This window comes from Onychomys torridus, chromosome 11 (assembly GCF_903995425.1).
Source record: "Onychomys torridus chromosome 11, mOncTor1.1, whole genome shotgun sequence".
Classification (NCBI taxonomy): domain Eukaryota; kingdom Metazoa; phylum Chordata; class Mammalia; order Rodentia; family Cricetidae; genus Onychomys; species Onychomys torridus.
In genome coordinates, this window is record NC_050453.1 from 62,631,180 (window position 1) to 62,659,126 (window position 27,947).

General features: G+C 46.4%; 1 protein-coding gene across 4 annotated transcripts; it reads left to right on the forward strand.

Moving 5' to 3' along the window:
- Nucleotides 1-553: 553 nt before the first annotated feature.
- Pfkfb2 (6-phosphofructo-2-kinase/fructose-2,6-biphosphatase 2) lies at nt 554-27,834 on the forward strand. Of its 4 annotated transcripts, none has more exons than XM_036202207.1 (17): nt 554-1,199; nt 1,903-2,010; nt 8,262-8,387; nt 8,875-8,971; nt 9,358-9,424; nt 9,557-9,631; nt 9,958-10,014; nt 10,911-11,035; nt 14,046-14,253; nt 14,623-14,769; nt 15,604-15,708; nt 16,389-16,518; nt 17,169-17,231; nt 17,682-17,746; nt 18,343-18,522; nt 19,142-19,210; nt 25,939-27,834. In XM_036202207.1, the coding sequence occupies exons 2-17, from the start codon at nt 1,923-1,925 to the stop codon at nt 26,002-26,004; spliced, it is 1,668 nt and encodes a 555-aa protein (XP_036058100.1). In that variant the 5' UTR covers nt 554-1,199; nt 1,903-1,922; the 3' UTR covers nt 26,005-27,834. The 4 variants fall into 4 exon arrangements, with proteins under 4 accessions (XP_036058100.1, XP_036058097.1, XP_036058098.1 ...); XM_036202204.1 differs by having other exon boundaries at nt 19,138-19,210; nt 25,939-25,994; XM_036202205.1 differs by lacking the exon at nt 19,142-19,210.
- The last annotated feature ends 113 nt before the right edge of the window (nt 27,835-27,947 follow it).

Below are 27,947 nucleotides of genomic sequence, written 5' to 3' on the forward strand. Positions count from 1 at the left end.
CACGGGACTGTCAGTCGAATCAAGCCCCAAGGGTGTGCTGGGGGAACTTTGAAAAGTAGTTTTGGAACGTGTAAACCCCATTGAAACAGCCTCTGCCCATGAGTCAATTACAGCAAATCCTTCCCTCTCCACCCCCACACCAGGAGCGGGTGCAGTTTTCCTCCTTGGTTCTTCCAGATGACCACAGAGAATAGAGTCTGGGTCGGGGTGGTAGGAGGACATAAAGGACCGTGGTTTGGAGTGACCTGGAGAAGTCACCTGGGTCCAGGGAAGCTCCGGGTTCCGAGCACGGTTGGCTTAAGGTTCCAGGATCTGACCATAAGTCGTAGCCAGTGAGGCATCTTTAAAAGCAAATTGTCTACCTCCGGGAGACTTTGTCGGGGGGACGACCAGATCTAGCCGGGATTCGGGAGTGAAGGCGTTAATCTGCGTCTTCACCAGACACTCCCACTCAAGATGTCAGTCAAGTAGGTCTCGCGAGACAAAGAAAAAAAAAAAAAAAGGTAAGGCTTTTTTTTTTTTTTTATTAACCCCGCCTCCAGCTCCATTGGTTCCCAAGCAACGATGCCACCAAGCTCCACGGAGCCGGCTGGTCTGGGAGCCGGCTGCCCTGGGCCATCACAGGTCCTCCCTGAGGCAGGTCCGCCTCCCTAGGAGCCCGCCTCCCGCCCTGCAGGTGCTCCATTGGTTCAGCCTGCCTCCAGGTGAGGGCTGACGCGCTGGTGGGCGGAGCCAAGCGGACCACGTGATGCTCCCCCCACCCCCCCCCCCCCCGTTCCAGCAGGGGAGCCCAGACTTCAGTCAATCTGCCAGGTCTGGTTCGCGGCGCTCCGGTGGCGACACCCGGTCCACAGCCTGGAGGACGAATAGGGCAGGTCGAATAGGGTGAGCGAGAGTTGAGCAGCCCGGACGCGAGGATGGGGTGCTGCGCGGGCGCGGTGCAGGTGCTGAGCGAAGGTGCTTAGCCCTTTCGGGAAGTGTGGCTCCCCTGGCACTCCTGGGCGTGCAGACCTTCGGGGACGCTGAGCTGCAGCCGGTGAATTTGTACTGTGAGGCGAGGAGCAGTGCAAGGTTTTTCTTTTTTAAAAAAAAAAAGAACCTTTTGTCTTGAGCTCCTTGGTATCTATCTATCTGGGTTTGAGAAGTGAAACTCGTCCCTTCTACCTAATTGATATTAGGACCCAAGGCTTATTTAGCAGGTAAGTCATTCTCTTCCGCTGAGCCCCAGGGAGTAGGGAGGGAGGCTTGAGAATGGAGAACACTGGAGGAGAACGTAACGTGCTAGGGAGATCTCAGACCCGTTACATCTTCCTTCTCCTGGAGTACATGTTTCTGCCCCGTCCTTCTCTCCACCGTTCCCGCTCTCTCTCTCTCTCTCTCTCTCTCTCTCTCTCTTCTCTCTCTCTCTCTCTTCTCTTCTCTTCTCTTAAGACTGAGTTTTGCTTTTGGATTGAGATTGCTTTCTTGATAACGCATTTGACTTATTCTCACCTCCACCTCACTTCTAATAGCCACCTCTGTGCCTCCCATATTCTTAGAACTAGAACGTGAGGTCAAGAAGCTTGGATAAGCACTTTTTAGTCGGTTATCTTTGTCAGTTCTATAAAACAAAATGAGGTGATCATGATAGGAAAATCCGCTTCATTAAAAGACTGTTGGAAAGCGTGCTGGATTTGAGATAGATGAATGTGAACAAGGTCAGCAAATACGCGCAAAGTTGGAGTGCAGCTCTGTAGGTGAGGAATCAGGTTTGTGACTTATCCTAGAACAAGTAGCTGTGAATTGGGAGGGAGAGGCTGGCCCTGAATCTTCTAGGGGCTCCTTGCTTGTAGTACACTAATCTCTGTATTGTTTATAGGGACATCTTCCTTCCCACCCTTGTATTTGATTCTCTTTTCCCAGGTGCCTTCTGAAGAACTACCATGTCTGGGGATAGTTCATCTCGCACAGAACACAGCAGCAGCTGTAAACCTCATGCTTCAAACCTTCGGAAGGCAGGGAAGAAATGCTGTGAGTTCTGGTAGAGTGAATGCTGCCCCCTCTTTGTCCTGGAAATGTGTTTGTATCCTAGACTCCCTTGCTCTGTGGGAGTGAACAGTAATTCTTGGGCACGGCAACGTACATTTTATTTATTTTGTGACAGGGTTTTATTACAGAGCCCTGGCTTGCTGGGTACTTGCCGTTTAACCCAGGCCACCCTGAGACTCAGGCAATTCTCCTACTTTAGCCTCTTTGAGTACACATGTGTGCCACTGTGTCTGACATGACATAGGATTTAAAACAGAGTCTACAAAGTGGGCAGTTTCCTGTCCCAAACAAGTAGGCTTATTGAAATGTGTCTTTGGAGTGGACTGCTGTGTGGCCCAGAGTTTCTTGCTGCTTTCCTTGGCTATGGGAGCACTTGCCTGATGTTGGAAACTAGAACAGGTTATTATATACGTAGGATGGCAGAGTGTCAAGGTATGGGATTAATCTGGGGCTGTCACTCTCTGTTCCCTTTATCTCTTGGACTGTGTTCTAGATCGGTGACATGAAACTGTGGGCCGAAGCCGGGCAGGGTGGTCCACACCTGTAATCCAAGCCCTGGTGAGGTAAAGGCAGCATCAGGAGTTCAAGGTTGTGCTCAGCTACACATACTCAGTTCAGAGTAAGCCTTGTCTCGAAAAAAGCAAACAACCAGGAGTTGTAGGTAGAAGCCAGTACTCGTCCTGTACCTCCAGGCCTGAGGATATCGAGCCCTGACATGTGACTCTTGGTGTCTTGGGTCCCTATATTCTTACAGGGCTAGCCTTGCATTTTGTAGATTCCTTCATATAAGTGCAGAGAGGGGCAGCAATGGTGGCAGGGGAATGTTCCCCTGTCTTTACATTCCTAAGCAAGGTTCTAGAGTTTCCTAAAAGTCTGGGGCATAGGTCCTCAGATGTTTGCAGAACCCTCACAAGAGTTTTAGCATGCTCGGTCTTCCTTGTGGAATACACCTTTCTTGGAACCCTTCCAGTTGAGTAAGAAGTGCTTCTGCATGGGTGGGTGGAAGGAGGTGGGTGGTCAGCTTGAGACCAGGTACTGGATGTGTTCCGAGTCTACCCCAGAGGCTCCGTCATGGGGTCATGCTCTTTTATCGTTCCATGACACATGTCCTGGGTAGATGCAGGTCTAGTACTCAGCTCAGCACACCTCTGTGGTTAGGGCAGGAAGTCAGTACGGAGGGCAAACTGTCTTGTGAGTAAACTAGGCAACAAGATGCTTAATTGTAAACCCTTTACTGGGACTACCTGGGTTTGAACAGTGGTTTTCCTGTTTCCTAGCTGTGCACCTTTGAGCAATTTGCTTAACCTCTCTCTCCCTCAGTTTACTCTTTTTTTAAAGAATCAAGCCTCCCTTCTCTCTGTCCCCTTTGACCCCCCCCTCTTTTCTTTCCCCTGACAGTGTCCCACTATGTAGCCCAGACCAGCATTAAACGTGATTTTTCTTGCCTTAGATCCAGAGTGCTAGGATTACACGTGTATACCACCCTCTCTCTCCCTCCCCCCCCCCCCCCTCTCTCTCTCTCTTTCAGAGCTGAGGACTGAACCCAGGGCCTTGCGCTTGCTAGACAAGCGCTCTACCACTGAGCTAAATCCCCAACCCCGACCACTCTTAACTTAGTTTGCTCTGTTATAAAGTGGAGATACTAAGGTTGTTCTCCCGGGAGTGATGTGAGAATTAAATAAGAAAATACAGACAAGAGGAAATGTTGGAAGTAGCTGCTGTGTATGATTTCTCACAAGTAACTCTACCTTTTGTATTTACTCTGGAAACAATACATATAAGTAGTATTATACTCAGATGCTGGCAGTACCTCATAATTTAAGAGCCCTTTATTTTTTCAGTGAAGAATGTTTTCTATTGTTTGACAGTATTATAACTCCCATGTTCTGATCCAGTGTGGCCCTCTTAAAGGGAATGTGCTCCTGTTACTAGGTATGTAATGCAAACGACAGTGGAGAGGGATGGGGGTGGACATCAGAACCAGCTAGTTCCCATCCTCAGCCCTCCTAGCTCTGCCTTGCTCTCCAACTAGCTGCTGCTTCTGCCTTCCTAACCCTTCATAGCTCCTCTACCCGACGGCTGTTGATTAAGAAGCATAATCCTAGGTTTTGTTTATGATTTCTAGACTCACCTCTGCTCCTGGCCATAGTTTTTCTTTTCTAATCTCTATCCTTATAAAACTGCTTTTTCTACTCAACTGAGTTGTCATTTATGTACCCAACTTTTCTTACCTCATGGTAGGAATGAGATTGTGAGATCCTTAGGAGAGTTTTGTTTTGTTTTTTTCTGTACTGTGCACAGAGACTTGGCTGTTTGAGTGTTTAGACAGCTTGTTCTGGTCCACTAATGAGAATAGAGTCATGGGCACCTGATCTACTCTATTACTGTGTCCTTTTTAAAAACCTCACCACGCGGTAGATATCATTCCTAAGTTGGGAGACCCAGACTCACCGGTGCATTGCGCATCATGTGGAGAAGGTCCCTTGTTATAGACTTGCCGCCTGCCTCGTGTTGCTTTATTTATAGCTCAGCTGCTGTCTCCTTGCTGCTCCTCACACCTGCGAGCTAACTTTGAGTCTGGGAAGTGACTGGGCTTCACTTCAAGCCAAAGAATGACTGTAAGGAGCCAAGACCTCAGGAGCCTTCCTGGGACTTGTGTTGCTCCTGGGATGGGGTTGTAGGCATGCTGGCTGGGGTCCTCTTAAGGTACCCAGGTGAGTGGTTTCAGGGGTCTCTGAGAACAGGAAATGAGGGACCTATATGCTTTCCTTATTAAGTCTTTTTTCTCTTTCTCATATTTTGGTTTCTTTTATTTATTTTTAAAATATTTTGAGTAGATCTGGAGAAGACAAGTATATTTTCCCCTAAATACAAAAGTAGTGCATGTTTAGGAAACTCAGACAATTAAAAAAGAAAACATGGAAAGTCAAATCTCTTCCAACCTCTCCTATCTCTGCTAACATCACTTCTTTTGGATGTTTAGTTCTGGTGTATCCCATTACCAAACATAGGTAGACTCATGACATACATAGTCTGTCTGATGCCATTTCCTTTTTAAGTAGTTATTATTCTTTGGACTCTTTTTATTTTTTACATGTTGGTAAATCCATGTTGACCTCATGCTCCGTTGTGTGAATCTCATCTGATAATTGTTTGAAACTTTTCACTGTCGTAAAGAATGCTTCAGTGAGCACCTTTATAGGTCTCCGTGCTCATGTCAACAGCATTTTGTACAGACATCAAAGGAGCATGACAGACCCCGTGAAAGCCCTCCACCATGTTGTAATGTGTTTTGTGAAGTTTCTGGGCCTTGAGATGTATTTGCTGGAGGTTGCCTGTTACTGACCAAGGCTGCACTGCCCAACAGAAACCTCAGTTTTCTTAGTGTTTGGGTACAGTTCTTCCAACTTGATTATTTCATACTCAGCAGTCAAACAGCAGTAGATAATCAGATTTTATAACTTTTAATGAATACAATTAAGATCACAATAATGATAATGTTTTATGGGTTGCATATTCAAAATACTGGGCCTGTTTAATGTGGATAATGGAAAAAGTCCTTGGCCGAGAGGAGACCAGGAACCATTACTCTCCTAGACATCCTCCCAGATAAGCTTGGAGAGCACAGTCATGTTTTCCATGAGACCCTTTGTTATGTGCTAATGTGATGGCCAAGAACCAGCAGATAAGGCTGAATAGGCAGTCATGAGATCAGTAATGTGGTCAAGAAGCCTGACCTTGACTTTCTTCCTGTGGTCCTGTGGGCCAAGCTCATAAGTTCTCTGGGATTTAGTTTTTCCATTTATGTGAACGAAACTCTCAAGCTTTCATTTTTACTAAGCATGCTTATAAAGAGAAATGAATTGAAGCTGGAAAAAGCAAGTTTAACTCTGCATAAAAAAGACAAAAGGATTTCAGGATGGGAACAGTTTTCCATTGTATGTCAAGAGATGGTGTGACATATCTCTAGGTCAGTCAGTGTGAAGTACCTTCCACTCACCCAGGTGGTGCTTTTCTTTTAACAGATAGGAACAAAGTTCCTAGCTTTTCCAGCCTGGCAGGTTGAGATAGGAAGTATTATTTAGGTTTTTGTTTTTGTTTTCCCCAGAAAGTGAGAAGCCCTGGTTATAGCAGGTGTGTGTGTGTGTGTGTGTGTGTGTGTGCGCGCGCGCGCGCGCGCGTGTGTGTGCATGTGCTCTAGGCTGAGGCTGGAAGAGTGATGCTGAAGAGTAGGAATATGGAGTGCCTGTGCCTGTGGCCCAACTCTGTTATTTTTTGTTGTTAAGCTTTCTAGCTTTCTCTGTCCAGCATGGTGAACACAGAGCAGCTACTCCCTGGTTTCTTTCAGAGCAGCGCCTAAGCATGCTTTCATTCTAAACTTTAGGGAGGGGAACAGCACCATTGGGGGAAGTGCCTAATGGGCTAGAAGATGTGGACAGAGAGGCCTGTAAGTGCAGCTAATGAGCCAAATCATCAGGCATCCGGAGGAGTATGTGATGAGCTGGAGACCACGAAGACTTGGGGGGGGAGGGTTGGGGGGCATTTTACTGCTCGGACCGGGCAGGCCTGTTGCCTCCTGGGGTAGGTGCTCAGGGACTAATGCCCACGGAGGCTACCAGGTGTTGTTTACTTACTTCTTAGCTCCTTGTGTGGATAGAGATGGGAACTGCTTATGCTGCTCATAAACTATCTCGGTGGAGCTCCTGTGCAGAGTCAGCAATTTCCCCCATGCAGCAGGGGCTGGATTCTCGGTGGGTGGTCTCCTACTTCTTTTTGAAGGAAAGAATTCAGAGAGACTATTAATAGAATGCTTAAACAGAAGTTAATTTAGCAAAGCTAAACCAAGTAAAGACTCTAAGGAGATGGAAATGGGTGTCTTCAGGGCAGGAAGCAACCCAGCAGGTTCTGAACTATGGATCTATTAGGTGGGTGCCTTTGTCCTCCCAAATCATCCCAAATCATGGTGGGCCACATCCCCCTTTTAGGATATTTCTTCCCATGATCCTGCGGACGGGGAGGTGTCACAACAGCAATGCACACGACATTATAATGATGTCAGGTCTTGAGGATGCGGACCGTCAGTGCAGGTGTGTGGGGAAATGCCCTGGTGCCATAGTTTCTGGCACAGTGAGAACAGCCTCACTGCAGCTTTAAAGAGGCTTAGCCTCAGAGTGGCATTGACCCCGTCAGGTGACGCTTGTTGCAGGGTCCCTTTGGAAAAAGGTGCTGGAAGCAGACGGTCAAGGTGGTCTTCTTCCTCTTCTTGTCTTTCGCCATGGAGAGAGCCTACAGCCTGAGCTCTCCCTGGTGACGTCAGCTTGGGTCTTGGCTTCAAGAAAGGGTTGATGAGGCATGAATGCAGGTCTTTTCTCCACCTCTGCTTGGTGGCGACATGCACAGGGAGGAGCCAGTTCTGTGAGTAAACTGAAAAAGGCCTCTTGTGAGGGGGAAGAACTAGGCCGCACAGGTCTGGATTCCAGTGGCACACCTGCACTTGACTAATTTTGTGCTGTACGAGGTCACTAACTGTCCAAGCCCACCAGCCCAGTGGAACCTATACGTGTAAAGGAACACTCCTAAGAAAAGTTAGTTACTATGGAAAGGTCGGTGTCAACTGTCCTGCTTACCAGTCGTCCTGCCTTTATATGAGCTGTGGAGGCAGGCAGGCCTCCATGCCCTGTGCTTGATACTGAACCTTTATGGAGTCTATTCAAACCTTTCTCCTGCAGGCTTTGGCGACCAAATGGGACTGCGGTTTAGAAATTAAGTGGGGAGGAGTTCATGACCTGAGTGTGGTGGCCAAAATAGCTTGAGGCAGGAATTTTTTTTGCAGAGACCATCAAAGTCTTGCCTGTGGCTCTGGAGGGATGGGTGGGATCCTCAAGAGAGGCACTCTGTGGGACCTATTTTAAAGTCAGTCTGTTTGGGGTGCATAGAATCATAGCTACAATGTTATTAGACATTCTCTCTCTTCCCAATCTACTGTTTCTTTTTTCCTCTTGGGAACCTCTCTGAATGAAGACTTAGGAAAAAATGCCGGGGTGTGGGTTCTTTATGGAAGTCTGCATGACCCTTTAACTCTGTAGCCTCAGTTTGCCTTCTCACCCTTCCTGGACCTTTGCCCAGGAGGCTTGTGAGGATTAAATGAGATGATGACTGTGAAGTTCCTCATCTGGACAGAAACCTCACGAGACGTGTAGTCATTTAGCTCTACCTGCTTCGTTTTCTTTTAGCATGGGCCTCCTACATGACCAACTCCCCAACCCTCATTGTTATGATCGGTTTGCCAGCCCGGGGGAAAACTTACGTGTCCAAGAAACTAACACGCTACCTCAACTGGATTGGGGTACCCACCAAAGGTAGGCGCAGGCCCTTCCTCGGGAAGGGAATTGATTAGTTCTGGGGCCCCACGGGCCTCTGAGAGACTTAATCTTCCGAGCATGGAGGTCCTCTAATACTTCTGATGGAAATAAAGATCGCTTCCTCATTCACTGGATTTTTTTTCTGTCCCCAGACATGTCTCCTCCAGGCCTAGGCAGATCATCCTAGTTTTGATAGAATGTCTTTGGTAGAAGTAGTCAGAATTAAATGAGACTATGCTGTCTGAAAACTCATGGCACATGTGTCATGTTTTGAACCTTAATGATACCCTGATGAGACAATAGCCAAGGAGATGGATGCTCAGCTTCAGCTTGCCCACGTTCCTCACCTAAGTCAGGACTTTAAACCAGCTTGTCTTAGTTTGGTATTGTTTCCGACATACATGGTGCTTTTTCCATCCCATTGGCCACTCTGTTAGGCCAAGAAGCCTCCTTTAGTGGGGCCATCGTATTGTTTTTGCTGCAGTGTTTAACCTTGGGGTATATCGGCGTGAAGCGGTCAAGTCCTATAAGTCTTATGACTTCTTCCGACATGACAATGAGGAGGCTATGAAGATCCGCAAGTGAGTCTTCATTTGTTTTTTAAGGCCTGATCTAAGTCAACTGTTTCTGGGCAGTTGTGAGACTGAATGTGTTAGGGCCCAGTTTTTCTCAGGAAATATCTTGGGGGCATTTTAATGCATATGATTAGACTGAAAGATCAGCTTGGGTGGGTGGTAGCAGACAGGACTGTAGAAGATGCTTTTGTGTGATGTCTGAAGAGGTGTACGGCCTATAAACTGGACATGGAGGGAGTTGTAGGATGGTGTGTAAGCTTCCATGGGAAAGTTGAAAGATTTAGTTAGGGGAAGCATAACCAGACAGAAATTGAGTGGGCAGTACAGCTGTGTGTGTCTCCAGCCTTGTTTGCTCTTAGGTCTTGTCACTGATTTCCTTTTTCTCCTGGCAGACAGTGTGCTCTGGTAGCACTGGAAGATGTAAAGGCCTATTTTACTGAAGAGAGTGGGCAGATTGCGGTAAGCCTAGTCTGCTTACCCTTCGTCTCCACTCTTCCAGCATCCTGGTTACTCAGCCCCACCTGGAGTCGGCCTTGGGCGGTGTTTCATTTTTCCCTTCCCGGTTATTTGCTTTGTATGCTCTCTGCCTAGGTGTTCGATGCTACCAATACCACTCGGGAGAGGAGAGACATGATTTTGAATTTTGCTGAGCAGAACGCCTTCAAGGTGGGCTCTGACTCTATGTTGGAAGAGAAGAGAGGTGTGGAGGTGGGAGCTAGGATGGAGAGATGGCAATGTAGATCCCTTTGACTCTGATGAACACAAGATTAGGATATCTGATTGTGTCCACTTGGGGCATAGGCCTATCCTTGAGTGTTTTTGTTTAGATCCTTTCTCTGACCTTTATTTAGACTGTAAGGCAGGGTGGGGGGGACACTTTATAAGGAAATCCTGAAGATGTAGTAGTAGTTGGGTGGGGTAGGTGAGTATGTGCTTTCAGTTAACAGTCCGGCATTTTTAACATGTTTATCATGCCTTTGCTCCATGGCCAGGTATTCTTCGTGGAATCTGTCTGTGATGATCCTGATGTCATTGCTGCCAATATTCTGGTGAGTGTCATCCCTGTCACCTTTAGTCAGCCAGTCTCTCAGTCTCTCTGTCGCTCTCCTTCTTAAAGAGAGAGAGAGAGATTGAGAGAGAGAGAGAGAGAGAGAGATTGAGAGAGAACTCTGGGTAGTGAAAGAAAGAAGGAGATCTTGTTTCTCTGGGAGCATTTTGTACCTTTGAATCTTCTCTTGGGAAAAGAACCTGGGTTTGTGGAGAATACAATAAAAATGAGTTGCTGAATGGGGAACAACTTAGGCTGGGAGCCCTGGCTTTGTGTCCTGACATTACCCGATGGGGGACCTAAATGTTGTGCCAGATTAGACTTCTTTTTCCTGTTCAGCCACCTCCTAGGAAGGTTATTGATTCAGTAGTTGTCTAACGTTGTGATCCACATTGAATATTGCACTTCTGTGCCCTGTGGGGCACAGCACCAGACAGTACTCACTGGGTAGATTGTTTTGTTCTGTGCCCATGGGCATCTCTGTATGCTCTCCCAGAGGTGCCTTCACATCATAGGAGCTGGAGTTACCTTTGAGGAAGAGGCAGTGATCCCTAAGTCAAATACTGGGTCACATCCCCTGTGCTGAGAAGCAGTGGGGAAATCGGGGTCCACTCTGTGTTTGCGGGGCAAATACACAGAGGGCTCAGGGCTTAGAAGCAGCGTTAGCTGCATGACTCCCTCTGTCTCTTGGCCAGAAGGCAGGCACATGACTCCCCGGTTGTCTTCCCTTTCTTGGTTGCCAGGGTCACAGGACAGGATGAGAGTGTTCAGTGAACGGGCAATGCCAGTGCTGTAGTGAAAGCTGTTTTTATGACTTCTGTTGTTAGCAGTGGCTATTTGTAGGAGGGCTGTTAAGAACAGAATTCTGACTGGGCCCTTATGTTCCTGTGATTTCAGGAGGTAAAAGTGTCAAGCCCTGACTATCCCGAAAGGAATAGGGAGAATGTGATGGAGGACTTCCTGAAGAGAATTGAGTGCTACAAAGTCACTTACCAGCCCCTTGACCCAGACAACTATGATAAGTAAGGTTCAACACCATGATCTGAGGGTTGAGGCAGGAGGAAAAGTGTCTTTCTCCCTCTTGGTCTCATTCTTCCTGGTAATCTAAACCTGTGCTGTTCACGTCATTTCACAGAACGAGGTTTTTGTTTTGATATTGTCTTAGTTAGGTTACCATTGCTGCGATAAAACACCATGACCAAAAGCATACTGGAGAGGGAAGGGTTTATTTGGCTTGTACTTCCACACTATAGTCCATCACTGAGAGAAGTCAGGACAGGAACTCAAGCTTGACAGGAACCTGGAGGCAGGAGCTGACTGATGCAGAAACCATGGAGAGGTATTGCTTATAGGCTTGTTCCTCATGGCTTGCTCAGCCTGCTTTCTTATAGAATCCAATACTACCACCCCAGGGATGGTACCAACTACAATGTGCTGGACCCTTCCCCATCAATCACTAAGTAAGAAAATGCCCGATAGCCTCATCTTAGGGCATTTTCTTAATTGAAGTTCCCTGTTCTCGGGTGACATTAGCTTATGTTAGGTTGACATTAAACTGTCCAGCACAGATATTTATGTGGGTTGTGTGTTTTAGCTAACCCTACTTAACCATATTTTCCTATCGTCAGTTTTTCTAATCTCTAGAGCAGGGGTTCTCAACCTGTGGGTTGGGAACCCCTTTGGGGGTAGAATGACCCTTTTTGAGGGGTTGCATAACAGATACCCTGCATGTCAGATTTTAAATTATGATTCATAACTAGCAAAGTTACGAAGTAGCAATGAAAGTTTTATGTTTGGGGTCACAACATGAAGAACCGTATTAAAGCGTCTCAGCACTAGGGAGTTAAGAACCACTGCTGTAGAGCAAGGTTTTCCATCTGAGCATTAGTGGCTTTTTGAACTGTGGAAGTCTTTGGTATAGGACTACTCTGTGTACTCTAATATGTGTAGCAGTCTCCTTGACCTCTATCTACTAGGTACCAGAAACACCTCCAAGCTGTGACAGCTGAAATGTTTTTAGCTATTACCAAATGTCTCCTAGGGACCCAAATTGTCTCTAGTTACAAAGCCTTGCTCCAGATTCAGCAAATCTGGACTAGAATGCTGTAGGGTATCTCTTAGAGGTATGTCATCAGTGTTGAAGTTTGCCATATATAATCTGTATTTTAGTATATATGCTTGTTACATATATATCACATGAACTCAGGGACGCTGCCTGACAGAAGGAGAAATGTCTGATCCATGTTAGCCATCCTGACTGTGGTAATGTCTCCTAATGTCTCCTAATGTCTCCAGGCAGTGAGGCATAGAGTACAGACTGATTGGCCTGGTGTAGGGTATAGTGACATGTTAAGTCCATGTTGCAGAAAGGCGGTGTATGTATGGAAACCTGTAAGAACATTGCCTTATGAAATAGTGTGTTTTGTTTTGAGTTTTTGAGACAGTCTCAAGGAGTCCATGCTGACCTTTAACTCACTATGTAACTGGGATGACCTTAAACTCCTGACCCTTGTACCTCCCCCTCTGTAGTGCTGGGATTATATTTCCAAGAAACAGTGTTATGCCCACTAATTTCTCACCACTGTGACAGAACAGTTGGCATAAGGAACTCGGGAGGGACCTTTGCTTTGGCTTAGTGTTCAGCAGGTACAGCAGCACCGTGGTGGGGACAGCGTGGGAGCAGGACTGGCTCCCCCACCCCTCCCCCCATGGCGGTGGAAGGCTGCTGCTTGCTCACATCTCAGAGGCTCAGAAAGCAGAACAGTTGTGCTCACCTGCCTTTCTCTCCCCTCTCCCCCCAGTTTTTGAGTCATGATCTCACTATTCTAGGATAGCCTTGAGCTCAGGGCAATCCTAGTGCTGAGATTACAGGTGTGAGCCCCCATGCCCGTCTCCATTTTCTCTTTTTATTCAGCGCAGGACCCTCTAGACTATGAGATGGTCCTGTCTATAGTCAGGGGAGGGTTCCACCCTTACTTAGACTTCTGTGGAAACACCCTCACAGACATACCAGAGGTGCCTCTCTAGTGCCCTAGGCAGGTCTTAATCCAGTCATGCTGAGTATCAAAACCAGCCATCACAGTACGGTGCATAGCCCAGGATTAAGTCACTGGAGTTATCCCATTAATGTTTTGAACTTTGATTTCTTCAAATGGATTTCCCAGAATACAAGTATTTAGAAGCATTTCCATAAGAAGTGGCTGAAAGGCACTGCCCTAGATATGGCATAAGAAGATACCTTCAGTCTCTCTAATTCCTGTGTAGAAAAGCATTCTACAGAAATATTTATGTTTATAAGTATGTATGTTTATAGAGTTCATCTCTGGTGGTAGGTCAGTGGATGACTTACCTTATTGTATCATTTTCTCCTATCATTATTTTGAATAAGCTCTTATTACTCTAATTTTAAGAAAAATCCTATGGCTACAAAGCAAATAGTTAGTGGCAGTGTCTTTGAGAGAGGTTGATTAGGTGGTGCAGGGTGTAGCAGGCACTCTGGGTTTTTCCTTCCTGCCTGCCCCTTCCCCCCCCCACTTGCCATGCTTTGTCTAGATTTTGACCACATTATGTGGGACCCACAGGTGTCTCACCAAATTTTGAATTGAGCAAAATCTTCAAGGCACTTAGTCTAGCTCTGGGAAGTGTGAATTGTGTTTCCCACACTTGCACATATGGCATGACGCAGGATAGACACGGAGGAGATAGTATATACTTGTTGGAAGTTCAGTAAATTGTATGCCGTCTTCATTTGAGGATGTAATCTATCTCTTAATGTTTGGTTGTTCTGTATATGAGGCAGTGATGGGGAGAGAAGGAAGAGCTAGCTGACAAGGCCCGGGCAGTGTACAAATCATTCTCCCCATCCGTTTTGTTGGTTCATTTGTCTGAGTCAGGATCGAACTGGAGCCGCTCCTGCCTTAGCTCCTAAGTGCTGGGGTTGTCGGCCGGTGCCGACAGCCTTGCTCCCTGCACACCTCACTCCTCGTCTCAGATTTTCTTACCGTGGAATTCCTTCTTTCTGCCCTATCCCAGGGATCTGTCTTTCATCAAGGTGATAAACGTAGGCCAGAGATTTCTGGTCAACAGAGTCCAGGACTACATCCAGAGTAAAATCGTCTACTACCTTATGAACATCCATGTCCAGCCTCGCACAATCTACCTCTGCCGGCATGGAGAGAGCGATTTCAATCTTCTGGGGAAGATTGGGGGTGACTCTGGCCTTTCGCTTCGAGGGAAGCAGGTGAGTAGTGAGCCAGCAGGCTGGATTTCCTATGCTTAGAGTTAGAAGGGCGTGCTGGAGGTCATCTGTTTTATCCCCTCCTGCTTAAATCCCATTTGGGCTTAGGCTGTGGTGTCACATAGCCAGGCAAGGGCTAAGGACATTCTCTGCTTACTGTTCCTAACTCTGGATTAAAGTGTGGGTCACTTGAGACCCTTTCTGCTGTGATCATTCAGCCATCAGGAAATTATTGGGCACTATTTATGATGTGACACAGAGTCCTCCAACTGAATTTCATTTCCTCTTGGGTTTATAGTTTGACCATGGCTAGTAGTCTCTGTGTGTGGTGTGGTGGGTTTTCTTTGTTTAGCTTTTATTTCCAAACCCCAGTTTGCTCAGGCTTTGAAGAAGTTTCTGGAGGACCAGGAGATCCAGGACCTCAAAGTGTGGACGAGCCAGTTGAAGAGGACTATTCAGACTGCTGAGTGCCTTGGGGTGACCTACGAGCAGTGGAAGATACTGAATGAGATTGATGCTGTGAGTCGGCGTTCCTGATTGACACTCTCAGAAGTTATAACCTGGGTAACTTAGAAAACCAGAATCATCACCTAGAAACTGCGGAATCTGAATCTGGCCATTTCAGAGAGAAATGGTTAGACGAGAAAGAGGTTAACTATTCCTCATCAGGTGCTCTTGTACCTGAGCCCAAGGCAAGACACCAGTCTTGAACTGAGCCACTGGTGCCTGCAGAGATGGCGCTGGCAAGGACTCATTGTTTCCCTCCTAGGAAAGGCAAATCCCTAATCATGCAGTCCTGTAATACTTGCTTTGATCATTCTGCCAACAGATCTGGGAAAGTCTTTCCTCAAATTTTTCTTGGCATTCTTTATTGCTTAGCCCATATATATATATATATATTTCTTTTTGTTTTTCTTGATACCAGGGCTCACACTAGCCCAGTTTGGCCTGGAACTCATGATCGTCCTGCCTCAGCGTCCCGAATATTGAACTGACAGGTCGGCTTAGACGCTTCCTTTTCCATCCTTCTCTGCCCTTCTGTTCCCTCCACAGGGTTTCTCTTCCCTCAGTTTCCCCTCCTCTGATCCCTGCTCCTGTTGTCCTGCAGACGCTTGCTGACCTGTGACTTCCCTTGCGTAGTAGGATAGTGTAGCAGCTCGAGCTAGAGAAGCCGCCTCTCTCCGAAGTGCCTCCTACCCACAGCACCTGTGGCAGCTGACTTCTTGGCCACAGATAGGTGCAATACCCAGAAGGCCTCAGCACATGGCCTCCGCACATCGTGAGGCACTGGTGTTCCTCAGTGTCACCGTCCTCATCTGGGATGATGGCCTGAGGCTGCTGTGGCTCTTGCAGGGCGTGTGCGAGGAAATGACGTATGCAGAGATTGAGAAGCGGTACCCCGAGGAGTTTGCACTTCGGGATCAAGAGAAGTACCTGTATCGATACCCTGGTGGGGAGGTGAGGCTTCATTCACTTGGAGTAGCTGTCTAGTGCTCTGCTGGGCACTTTCCTCAAGGGGAGGAGAAGGGGTGACCTAGGAATCCCTTCTTATCCTGCCTTTGGTCCACTGCTTAATTCAGCTTAGGCAGTCAGTGCTCTACATTTTGTTAACTTTTTAAGATCCCTGGGGAACAAGGTGACAAGATGCTTTTGTGTTGAGAATGTTAGAGAATGAACATGATCTTGTCACTTTTTTCCTTCTCTTCCCTCCTCCTCCACTCCTCCAAGCAGATAGAGTCACTTAAGTAAGTACAGGGCATGAGTTACTTCCTTTACCATGTTTTAGGCACTATCCTTTTTAAAATGGCTTTCTGCCCTAGGGTATGTGTGGCGAGGGTAAATGAAATGTAATGGCAGAGGTTCAGGAAACTTGTAGAACTTTTTTGTTGTCTACACACTGCCTATTAATCTCTGTGAGGAAAAGAAATAAATTGCATTTCTTGAACGGTGGTTTTTGGTCTAAGTAATTGCTTTTGAAAGATCTGGATGTTCTTAGGAAACCAGGGCTGGGCAGTTAGGCAGCAGAGAGACACTACGCCTCCCCTGCCAGAGTAGTCTCTTGATTCTGGAACTTAGCCACCAACTTGGCTGCCAGCGTGCACCTGGCCTCTTACCAGCTCTCCTTACTTCTCCCAAAGTCATATCAGGACCTGGTGCAGAGACTGGAGCCTGTCATCATGGAACTGGAGCGTCAGGGCAACATCCTAGTCATCTCTCACCAAGCCGTCATGCGCTGTCTCCTGGCCTACTTCTTGGATAAAGGCGCAGGTGCTGTTTGAGGGGAGGGTGGGGGCAGGGGATAACATACACAGGGACAAGGCTGGACGTGGTAGTGCCGGGATTCTTGACTACTGGCTCTCCTTTTTTTCCACTCACATTAGAGTCCATTCTTGAGGCTGTAGTATGGAGCTCCCAGCAGCCATCGGTCCACCACTGCTCACTTGAGTCTGTTGCTACCAAAGCTGGCAGTGGAGGATGGCTGGTTGGCTGCTGCCTGATCTGCCTAAAGGGCCACCTCCAGCTGACGTCACTGGCAGCATCAAGGCCCACAGTTGAATAGCTTGTCTGTCTAATTATTGCAGGTGGTTTATTAGGACTGTCTTCACCCTTGGGGTGGGAATAGAGCAGTTTTAGGAAGGCAGTAGGAAGTACTCCTCTGGCCTATCTTTCTCCAGTCCTTAGGCCGCTTGAAGCCTTGCATTTCAGATCTACACTGGCCCTTAGTTCCCTCCTTACCACTCGGTAGCTTGGGTGGCTTCTTTGGACCTGCCAGTTTTCTGAGTTTAGGGGAAATGCCATGCTACTCTAGGTGATGGTCAGGATAAAGAAAACTCATGAGCCCCTTAGATTCTTGTTTCCTCAAATGACCTTATTCTATAATACTAAGACTTCCCTCACCGGGAATTTTTGTCTTTCAGATGAGTTACCATACTTGAGGTGTCCTCTCCACACCATCTTCAAACTTACTCCTGTGGCCTATGGTAACTATGAGCTTGAGCTGGTGAGAAGTGGGATCTGAGGACCATCAGGAGATATATATATATATATATATATATATATATATATATATATATTCTCTGTGTAGCAGGAATGTTCTGTTAGTAGCTTCCGCTTGAAAAGAGCATATGCATGCGTGTTTCTTTGGAGCACACATGTGCCCCGGTGTGTGCTCGACCATGCTGAGACTGAAGAGTTTTCTTTGAACTGCCTCTTGGTGCCTTTTCTCTCCTCCTCTCTACCCCTACCCTCTCCTTGTTGGTTGTTTATTTCTTGTGATTGGTTTTATTTTGTTTTGTTTTGGGGTCTAGCCTGGAACTCTAGGTCGTGTGGAACTTGTGACAGTTCACCTGCCTCAGCCTCCAAGTACCGGGGTTTCAGGAGTGAGCCCCCATGTCTGGCTCTGACAGCTTTTCTTTCCTGTTTTCTTTCAGGTTGCAAAGTGGAAACAATTAAACTCAATGTGGAGGCTGTGGACACACATCGTGATAGGCCGACTGTAAGTATTTCCTAGTCACCTTGAATCTTTGAATCATTGTCATCAAGAGGCTTGAGTTTCTTTTAAAAAGAAAAGCAAATCCAGAATTTGTGGCCTGTAATGGTCTCCTTACTTCCAACAGGGATAGATGAAGGGATTTTTAGTTTGTAAATGAGTATCTCTTTCATGAATCGTAGCCCTGAAAGTCAGCTCCTGGGAATCGAGTTCAATATAGAAAGTGTTTGGCTGAAGTGAAATGTACGAATTCCCTTGCTGCACCCCCAGGGAAGTCTCCATTTACAAAGCAGGATCTAAGGGGTCATTGCCAGTATAGTCCGGAGCTGCCAGTCAGCTCCTTGGTCTGCTCTTGGCAACCTGTGTGGACTTAAGCAACCGCCTTTGTTGGCTCCCTTACTGCTCTTCAACGTGGTGCCCAGGGATCTTCCCCTGTGATGACCCTTTTATTCCTCTGGGGCGATGGGCCCAGACCATGCCCTGCTCGGTCCTGTGTAGAGAAGCAGGAGGAAGAGCGGTTATGCTCGGCAGCTTTGTGTGACCTCGATGGGTAAGGTTTGGTATGGCTTTCATGTATGTGGTGTCCCTCCATTTCCAATCAGCACAACTTCCCCAAGAGCCAAACCCCTGTAAGGATGAGAAGGAACAGCTTTACGCCTCTGTCCAGTTCGAACACAATAAGGCGTCCAAGAAATTACAGTGTTGGGAGCCGGCCCCTCAAGCCCCTCAGCCCTCTCCGTGCCCTGGACATGCAAGAAGGGGCGGACCAGCCGAAGACCCAAGTCAGCATTCCGGTGGTGTAACTGTGTGTCTCCTCCAGCTTTGGCCTCTTGCCCTTGCCACTAATCAACCAACAAGTCATTTAACTTTACCCTACTCCTGTCCCGACATTCATCTGAACATGGAATATGAGCTCATGCGTGTGCAGAGCAGCCTTAGCCTTTCTCTAGTGTAAACACCTCAGCCGGGGGCAAGATGGCAAGTTGGGTCTTTTTAGGACAGGTTCCCAGATGGGATGGTCTGAAGAAAGAGGAGCCAAGCATGAGTCATGGGCTTGGTTCTTCTGTCTCCTCATGTCTGGCCCACTAATGTCTCTGTGAGGTGTGTGGGGTGTGTGGGGTGGGGTGGGGGGTGACTTGGGAGGGAGTGCTGAATAGAGAGAGATAAAAAACCCATTTGTCCTTCACCTGTGTCCTTTTAATCCGTCCTTACACTCCTTACTTAACTTCATGTCTTATAGCTTCTCTTTGGGTTGTCTGGTGTGGTGCATGGCATTGTGGTGTCTTAAAGGAACGGATGGTTGATAGGAGTCTGAGCTCCATTGGTGCTGTGGGGCTGTAGGTGGGTCTGGATCTGCACTGGGAGTCTTTTCCCTTCCCTTCTCCCTTCCTCTCCAGCCAGGTCCTGCAAGGGTCAGCCCAGGCTACAGACCATCCACAGAAAGCCCTGGAGTTTGCAAGTGGACCTAGGGTGAGAGCTCTTGCCTCTTTTCCTGAGAAACAGCCTCAAGTTTTTGCTACCCTGGGGAGCTGGCTCTAAGGATGTGGACATGTTTTGGTTTGTGTTACTAACTAGAGGAGTCAGACAGTCCTTTGCTGGTGTGGAGTGGGGCTGGGGGTGGGGTGAAGTCCAGTTCTTGCAGATTCACAGTTCAGACTTTTTGTCCTGTGGCGCGCAGTTTCTTTGCATTCCAGTAGCTTTCCTGCTGGTCTTTGGGGCTGTTTAAAAGCACCTGATCTACCATTGAACCCTGAATTTCTCCAGGCAAAAGGCAGGGTGTTCAGTAAGTTCAGTAAAGCTGCTCATCATTCTCCAGTACTTTTTAGAATAATTTCCTTAAGCTAAGTTTTTACATGAAAAATTATTTTTTGAGCATGAAAGTTTTGATAATGAATTTAGCCTCTTATTGGGGCATTTTGTTGGTATTGGGAAGCTATCTCAGTATTCCAAGGAGTCTCCTGAAGTTTGGCTCCTGGAATTTTCTATGTATCTATTACTTGCTTAAAAGGGATTCTCTCTGCTTTGGCCGGGGCCTTGTCCGCTGAGCTCAGTACTAGTTCATCCATGTACACTTTCCTAAGGGACAGATCTAAAGGTCTCCTGAGATTTTTCAGAAGAGACAGGGGACTTCCTATCTCTCAGTTGGCCGTGTGGGGCCGGCTGGTGAGAGAAAGTTAGCAATCTTATATGAGACTTTGTCTTGTGATAGAGAACTTTGTGAATGATTCTTATCCAAAACAGTCCTTGGACTGTGCTGTAGAATTTTGAAATATATACATGCCTGGGTTCCCTTGAGTCAGGCTGAGTGCTGCCTCAAAATCTCTGGGTTTGGAGCCACTTTCTTAGTGGTCAGTCCCAGATTGAGAGGCTACTTGAGGGGCTGTGGAGATGTCTCAGCCATTCAGAGCACATGCTGCTCTTCCAGAGGTCCAGACCTTGGTCCCTAGCTGTAGTTGGAGAGCTTCTCTCCAGCCCCCACCAAGCCCTATTAGTCCAACAGCCGACTTATAAAATAAACACACAAACATTTATATTATTTAAACTGTTTGGTCATTAGCTCAGGCCTACCATTGTCTAGTTCTTACTCTGATATTTAGCCCATTTTTATTAATCTATACTTTGGCACGTGGCTCGTGGCTTACCAGTATCTTATGTCTTTTTTCTCATGGCGGTGGCTGGCAGCGTCTCCCCTCAGCCTTCATTTTCCCGCCTTTTTTTCTTTCTTGTCCCGCCTACCCTATGCTTCCTGTCTGGCTACTGGCCAATCAGCATTTTATTTATTTTAACCAATCAGAGCAACACATTTGACATACAGAACATCCCACAACACCTAGCATTCATGATGAGTGGCTTACAGCAAGCAGCCTGTAACTCCAGCTTCAGGGGATCTGGTACTCTCTCCTGGGCTGCCCAGGTACTTCATATATGTAGCTCATATATACATAGATACACAAATACACAAAAATCCCACTTTATTAAGCTGAATAGAAAAAATGCCAATATAGTGGTATCTTAGACAAAGTATGTATCAGACTGGAAATTCTGAATTCTTGGGTCTGAGGCTGGGGCAGAGCACAGTTTTCAATGAGTTGCCCCCTCAAAGGCAGGCTGCTTTGTTAGAAAGGTATTCTAGGTTCTAGACTCATCTTATACCTTGGCATCACAGGGGGTGTGCAGCCCCACATTACTCACTTAAACACATACCCTTGGATCCACACTGAGAATTTAGGCAAGGTGAAGGTACACGGAGATAGAGCCTGATGGAGGTCATCATCACAGGTGGCTGGCTGACTTCTGGCCTTGAGTCCTTTACCCTTCTTCCATCCTTTATAGAATACTTGAGTCAGTTTCAGAGGCTGCCTGGATTCCTGAAACTCATCAAAGACAAAGACACTGGGAATTCCTGTTAGACACTGCTCCTTGTCCCCTCTGGACCTGTGTTTGTGGGCACTGGCCTTGTGAGGAAACACATGCAGAAAGACAAAACAGAACAATCATTTTCCATTTCCTTGCCCTGGTATTACAGACAAAAGAACAACAAGCCAACCCTTAGGAGGCCAGGCATGTATGTGTGTTAGGGCGGGCCAGCTGGGACTGGATAACCTATGTGGGGGAAGGCTTGTTCCTGGAGGAAACTGAGTCTCCCTCTCTCAGCAGCCATTGATTGCCTGTGGATCTAGAGTAGGTTTTTCTTCGTGTATACATGTATGGGAATGTAACAATTACCTAGAAGAGATTATGAACTTGAAAGAGAGTAGGGAAATGTTGGCGGAGTTGTACGGGGAACAGGAGGGCTAGAATACAGTACTCATGCATAAGATACTAAAAATAAAATTTAAAAAGACAGGAGATGTAATTGGTGCATGGATTATCAAAAGAATCAGACAGGCTAGGAGAGCTGGCTTAGGAGGAGAGCATAGCCTGTCTTCTGACTGTTTTCTTGCTCTATGGCTATGAGACCCCAAAGGTTTGGGATGTCCTCTCCCACAGTGTGAGGATGAGATGTGATCTAGGTGGTATGCCTGGCACTTTTACATGGTTCCTTTGTCTGCTGTTTAGTTACTAGCAGCTCTGGTCTAAATTGGCATTCAGTCCCTTCTGCTGCTGCCAGGTAAGAGTAATTCAGAGCTACTGAGTGGGAAGAGGAAGAACACTGGTCTAACAACTAAGGATCTAGGCTCCAAGAGGAGACGTTGCTGACTCCTGAGCTAGCCTGGTGTAATAGCGTCTTCAGGCAGGGGTGGTTCACTGGGCCGTCATTCTGACTCTGAGTCCACTCCTCGCTCTTCCAGCTTCCCTGCTAGTTCCCTCCTGGTGTAAGAAGAGCTGGGGTAGTCTTGTAATCCCTGGATAACAAGGAGTGGAAGTTGGAACTGAAAAGCAGCAGGGGTTTCAACATCCTTCACCTTGTAGAGCAAGATCCTTCAGAGGAGCTGAGCAGGAGAAGCAGGAAACAGTGGAAAGTGCTCTTACTCCAGAGTTGAGGGAAGTTTCACTTCTCAGCTTTCCCTCTTGTTACTTAGGGCTGGGAGATTACCCTGCTGTGCTTGTGTGTATCACAAGCCCTACTAAGAAAAGGTGACTTGTAGGTACCCTGTATCGAGGCTTTCAGTTTTGCCGTGGAGGGAACAGGTGAAGACTTGAATCTACCTGTGTAAAATGGAAGAGAAAAATAATAGTCTGTATTTATTTATTTATTTAGTTAGTTATTTTTAAACTCAAAGCTGAATGGAAGTTGAAACCCCAAAGAATGGTGGGAGTTGTAGCTCAGTGATAGAGTACTTGCCTAGCATGGAGGAGGCCCTGGGTTCAATCCCCAGTCCTGGGGAAAACCAAAACAACACTGAGTGAGAAAGTCAGGAAATGGATTTGAGAGAGAAATCTAATAGAGAGTTAAAGAACCGCTACTGTCCCATCTTGTTTCCAAACTAGAATTTAGCGCTTACTGATCATTGATGTAGGACCTTTTCTCATGGTAAAGGAATCATTTCATAATTTTTAGACAGGCATTATGCTATGTGTGTGTGTCACTCTTCCTGGTTCCTAAGAAGTCAGTTAGGGATGCAGCATGTTTGTGTTCCTAGACCATTAAATGGTTGAGCATTTCAGGCAAGGGTCTGAGTAATCCTCTTTGAAAACACAGTTGATCTGTAAGTACCTCATTTGAGAAAACAGTGTAATTGTTAGGGAATAAGCCTGCCTGATGATTCTTCTGGGACAGGTGTGATCTGGGTTCCAGAGAAGCTCTTCAGTGCTCGGAGTGGCCAGTGAACGGGGAAGCGCGTCAGGTGCCCGGGGCAGCTCCTAGTGATGGGGTTTCAGGCACACCCCCTTGCCCTTGCTAGTCTCAGAAGAATGATCTGTTTGGAGAAGTTTTAGTAAATTACCCAGTTTTCCTTGTATTCGTTTTTACTTGTTTGTGTTTTAAAGGATTTTTATTTTAAAGCTATGTAACACTTGAGCCAGGCAGCAGGACTGCCATGCAAGATGTCTACTTTTCCCTAGAGGTGATGGACACACATCAGAAGTGTGGCTGAGAATTTTGTTTTATAGTGTCCAGAAGATGAGAGGTCTGTTTGCCAACTGTCTCTCATTGTCCTGATTGGTAGTCTATTTACATCACTATCATTCCCTGCCTGTTACACATGTCCTTCAAGAAAGGAACTGAATATTGTACATGTTTCCTCTATGAAGAAGTTCTGAACACTATGACTTTTCATAGATAATTATTTGTAGCAGTGGCCAACTTCTCATTAATTTTTAAAAGATGACATTGTAGATTACGTGTATGACATTTTGTGATCCTAGCTAAGGAAATGCTATATGAGGTGTGACTTACGGAAGTCACAGTAACAATAACGCTGTGACTTTACTGGAAGTTATTTCATCCGGTCCCCTGCTTCAGGGCAGGACTTCCTTTGTACCATCTGTTTCTGATGTCTCCTCACACTGCTCTCACTGAGAATGCTGCTGTTTTTAGTCTGCTGTGTGTTTGCCCTTAATCTTACACGAGGGAAATGTGCATCCAAAAACTGATCTCAAGAGTGATTCAAAGTATTTCTTTTCTTAAGCCTTTCACTGGGGTGTGTGACTAATATTCATGTGACTAACTTTTTAAAGAAACTTCTGAATTGTGTGTAGTTTTTTGTTGTTGTTGAGGCAACAAGGTCAACTTACTCAGATGTGGTGGCTTTTCTGTGGCTAAGGACCTGTCACCAGTGGGGCGTGTGATATAGAGGGTTTGAGCACTGCTGGTCTTAATTGGGGGTGTGTGATACAGAGAGGGCTGAGCGCTGCTGGTCTGGATTGGGGAGTGTGATACAGAGAGGGCTGAGCACTGCTGGTCTGGATTGGGGAGTGTGATACAGAGAGGGCTGAGCACTGCTGGTCTGGATTGGGGGAGTGTGATACAGAGAGAGCTGAGCACTGCTGGTCTGGATTGGGGAGTGTGATAGAGAGAGGGCTGAGCACTGCTGGACTGGATTGGGGAGTGTGTGATACAGAGAGGGCTGAGCACTGCTGGTCTGGATTGGGGGTGTGTGATACAGAGAGAGCTGAGCACTGCTGGTCTGGATTGGGGACTGTGATATAGAGAGGGCTGAGCACTGCTGGTCTGGATTGGGGGTGTGTGATACAGAGAGAGCTGAGCACTGCTGGTCTGGATTGGGGAGTGTGATAGAGAGGGCTGAGGCACTGCTGGTCTGGATTGGGGAGTGTGATAGAGAGGGCTGAGCACTGCTGGTCTGGATTGGGGAGTGTGATATAGAGAGGGCTGAGCACTGCTGGTCTGGATTGGGGAGTGTGATACAGAGAGGGCTGAGCACTGCTGGTCTGGATTAAAATGGGCTGAATTTAGGAAACCCAATAACAGAGTTTTATTGCAGATTTCTTAGGCACAGGTCTGCTGAAAGTGATGTCAATCCTTAGTTGCATTCTGATTTATTCTTGTGATAATTGATAATGAAATATTGCATTGGGTCCATTTAAAGTGTATATAATTGTATTCAAAATGTGTTTTATGTGCATGTCTGTATAGAACGGGTTAATAAAGTTGTTGAGTAACTTGACCTTATCAGAAGGCTTCTGGTTTTATTACTATTATTATTATTTTATTTGGTTTGTATTTTGAGTTGTTTTTCCCATCTACTGTCTTCTAAAACTGCCTCATGCTAGACTAGCCGAGACTTAGCAAAGCAATAGAAGGTCTCAGAATGCCTGGCATCGAGGGTCATAGGCCTGACTCTCTTCCACCACCTTCTGGGGGAAGGTGGGAGTGCATCAGCTTGAGTTGTCAGTCACTTGCACCTTCTGGTACCTGTGCAAGAATTAAGAACTACAATAGACCACACTACACGGAGCTTCTGTTATCTATTGCAAAGAAAAATTTAGGAGGTCTTTCAGAATTTACCAGGCTGTTGTTTCTAAAATACATCCTGTCTGTTTCCAAGTAGACTTCAGCCAGTGGTATGAGGTAGGATTCAACTTCTCCTGGAGCAGAAGATACCAATGGGTATCCACTCTTGCCTTATCCCACACTGCGCCAGCAAGGACTCAGAGCTCATTAGTAATTCAGAATCAGAGGCTCCCTTCTAAATCAGCAAGATCACTAGATGATTGGATTCATAGGTACATTTAATACTTGAGAAACAAACTTTCTCAGGAAAAGAATTTCTTACACGGTAAATGTTCAATACCAGTTCATGGGAAGAAGTTGATCTGCTCTGGCTACTGGTTTCAGGGTGTACTGGGGTAACCATAACAGTTGGGGCCCTCATCAGAAGCCATATAGCACGTGACTTCATTGCTACTGTGTGTGTGTGTGTGTGTGTGTGTGTGTGTGTGTGTGTGTGTGTGGTCGTGTGGTCTCTTGGCTAATAAAGCCTGTATTACCACAGAGATCCAACCTATGTCTGCTTTGTATCTTAGATATGTAACTTACAGTCCAGTTCTGAAACAGACACGCACCCTGTTATCGTCATAAGGTCAGCTTCTCTGGGAAAGACGCCATTAAATGGCTAGGCTATTAATGTTTAGCTGAGTCCTCAGGGCAGGGTGTGTGCAGGCATACCAGTGTGTCCTTACATGTGTGTGGATGTGGGGATGTGCAGTAATGAATAGTTGGGTTGGGGATGGATTCTCACTTTTCTTTGGGCATCTGGCTGTGGTATAATGGCTTTGCTTCTCTTTCTGACTCCTAGGAAGTGGATACTGTGCTGGCTGAGCATAGACGCCCCTCCATGGCATCCCTCACATTGCTCTCCTGATGGTGTGAGGCTGAGCCAGACCTCTCCGAGGAACTGGATCTACTAAAAAGCCTGTGATGCCAGCATCACTGAGGCTAGAACAGGAAATTGAGTGGGAACTTCTCATTTGAGGCTACCAAAAGTGAGGCCTGGAAAACCTTCATACATTTCTTCCCTTCATGCCTAACCAGGATTATTACTACACTGTGCCTCAAAAATCTTTAACAGCCTGAACGAGTTAGTTCTTATCTCTTTGGAGTTTGCAAATACCGTTCTACTTAGGCATTCAATAGTCTACCCCGGACTGCCTGCATCAATAGCCGGAGGTCTCCCTAACGTGCGAATGCACTGCTTTAGAATCGGTTTCTAGGTGAGGGTGAGCTTCAGGAAGCCCTTCCTGCTCAGTGAGGGCTGCTCATTGCATCTGTAGGAGGTGAGCGGACTGAAATGTAACCTGAGTGCTAGCCGTTACCTCTGGCAGTGTGGGAAATGAGACATTTGACCAGGTAAATGGAAGGCGTCAGCTCAGCCCTGAAGGGCCTCTTCTCTGATGACAGAAGAGGAGTATCCATGGCTCCCTTTTCAGTTAGAGAAGTTTTTCTTGTTCCATACTCTTTGGTGCAGGGTCTGGCTGCCAGACTTCCCCAAAGGGGACCAGCCTTCACATTCGCTTGTAGCTACTATGTTTTCTCTCTGAGGCTTGTGTTTCACACAGCCGGAGAGGACTGATTCAGTGCCTCCCGAGGGGTTGAGAATGAAGGCTAGGTCGGACCATCTCCACCCCACCAGGAAATAAAGATGGCTTCTTGGTAATAAATAGGCAGAGGCAGACATGGCCCTTGCATCTGTCTCATTGATACGGTCTCTGGGAAAGCTGTGGCTCTGGCTGCAAGAGCAGTGGTCCTGTGATGGGGGCCTCTGCTCTAGCTGTCACTACGGTGATCAGCTGGTCTCCCATGACACTTGACAGATGGAGCATGGCCTCTGTGCATCAGTGAGTGGATGCCCCTCCCAGATGAATCAGATTGCTGCTGTTCCTAGATCGCTGAGTGTCAAAAGTGAGCACACCGTCACTCCGAATGCTCTTCTGTTGTGTTGTTCCTGAAGAATGCAGAAGGCGCAAAGGGTATTTTACCTCCCAAGTAGAATCTGGTGTTTTTCCATTTGGTTTTTGTTTGTTTCCTCTTCACTTGAAATGCTCACTTGTTGGGCAGAAAGAGTGTAGCAAGAAAAGTCGTGAAATATAGCTTTTTCTACATGGTTCTTTTATATATCGTGGGCAGTTATGGGACGGTTACCTAAGTAGGATGTGGTGAACTGCAGGCAGGCAGTTCAGTGTCTCCCACCTGGCAGCTGGCTTCATATACATATCACTTGGAGGGAGGCTCCTTGCTCTGCTTAGTGTAGGGAATTTCCCTTGGCTGCTTGCAGCATGCTGTACCACAGGCTTTTGTTCTTGTGGCACAGGCTGATTTCTGTATTGAAGAACACTCCTTTCTGACGGTCCGATGGTATTTTTATGAAGCTATTTATTGTATGTGAGGATTTTGCATGTATTTAATCAGAATGTCATCTATGTTCTGTGTTCTGCTAGCTGTGTAGGTGAATCCTAAGTCTAATGTCTGTAGTATTACCTTAAGTTAAATTTGTAGAGCATAAATACCTGTGTGTGTAAAAGAATGATGACTATGTTATGATAGTGCATTTTTAACATTTTTTTCATTAATTTTATTATAAACCAAGAAATGTATTTCTCTGGAGAAAAGTTCTCTCTTGGATAGTAAAACCATGCTGAAATATCTGAGTTACATAAACTGCTTTTGTAATAAAATAAAGTTATTTTTAATTAAAGGGTGCAATGAACTTTTCAATTCATACACAAAAAGACATCATTTGGTACATTATAGATGTACATAATGTTAGTATTTTCCAAAATGCGCTTGAAAGTTTTTAAAGAACTGATT

What these genes read in the sequence shown, in the direction of transcription:
- Pfkfb2 (XM_036202207.1), top strand. Translation starts at nt 1,923, where the DNA reads ATGTCTGGGGATAGTTCATCTCGCACAGAACACAGCAGCAGCTGTAAA. An exon ending in AAGAGAGTGGGCAGATTGCG is followed by an intron (nt 9,425 to 9,556) that starts GTAAGCCTAGTC and finishes CTCTCTGCCTAG; the next exon opens with GTGTTCGATGCTACCAATAC. An exon ending in TACTGAATGAGATTGATGCT is followed by an intron (nt 14,770 to 15,603) that starts GTGAGTCGGCGT and finishes TGGCTCTTGCAG; the next exon opens with GGCGTGTGCGAGGAAATGAC.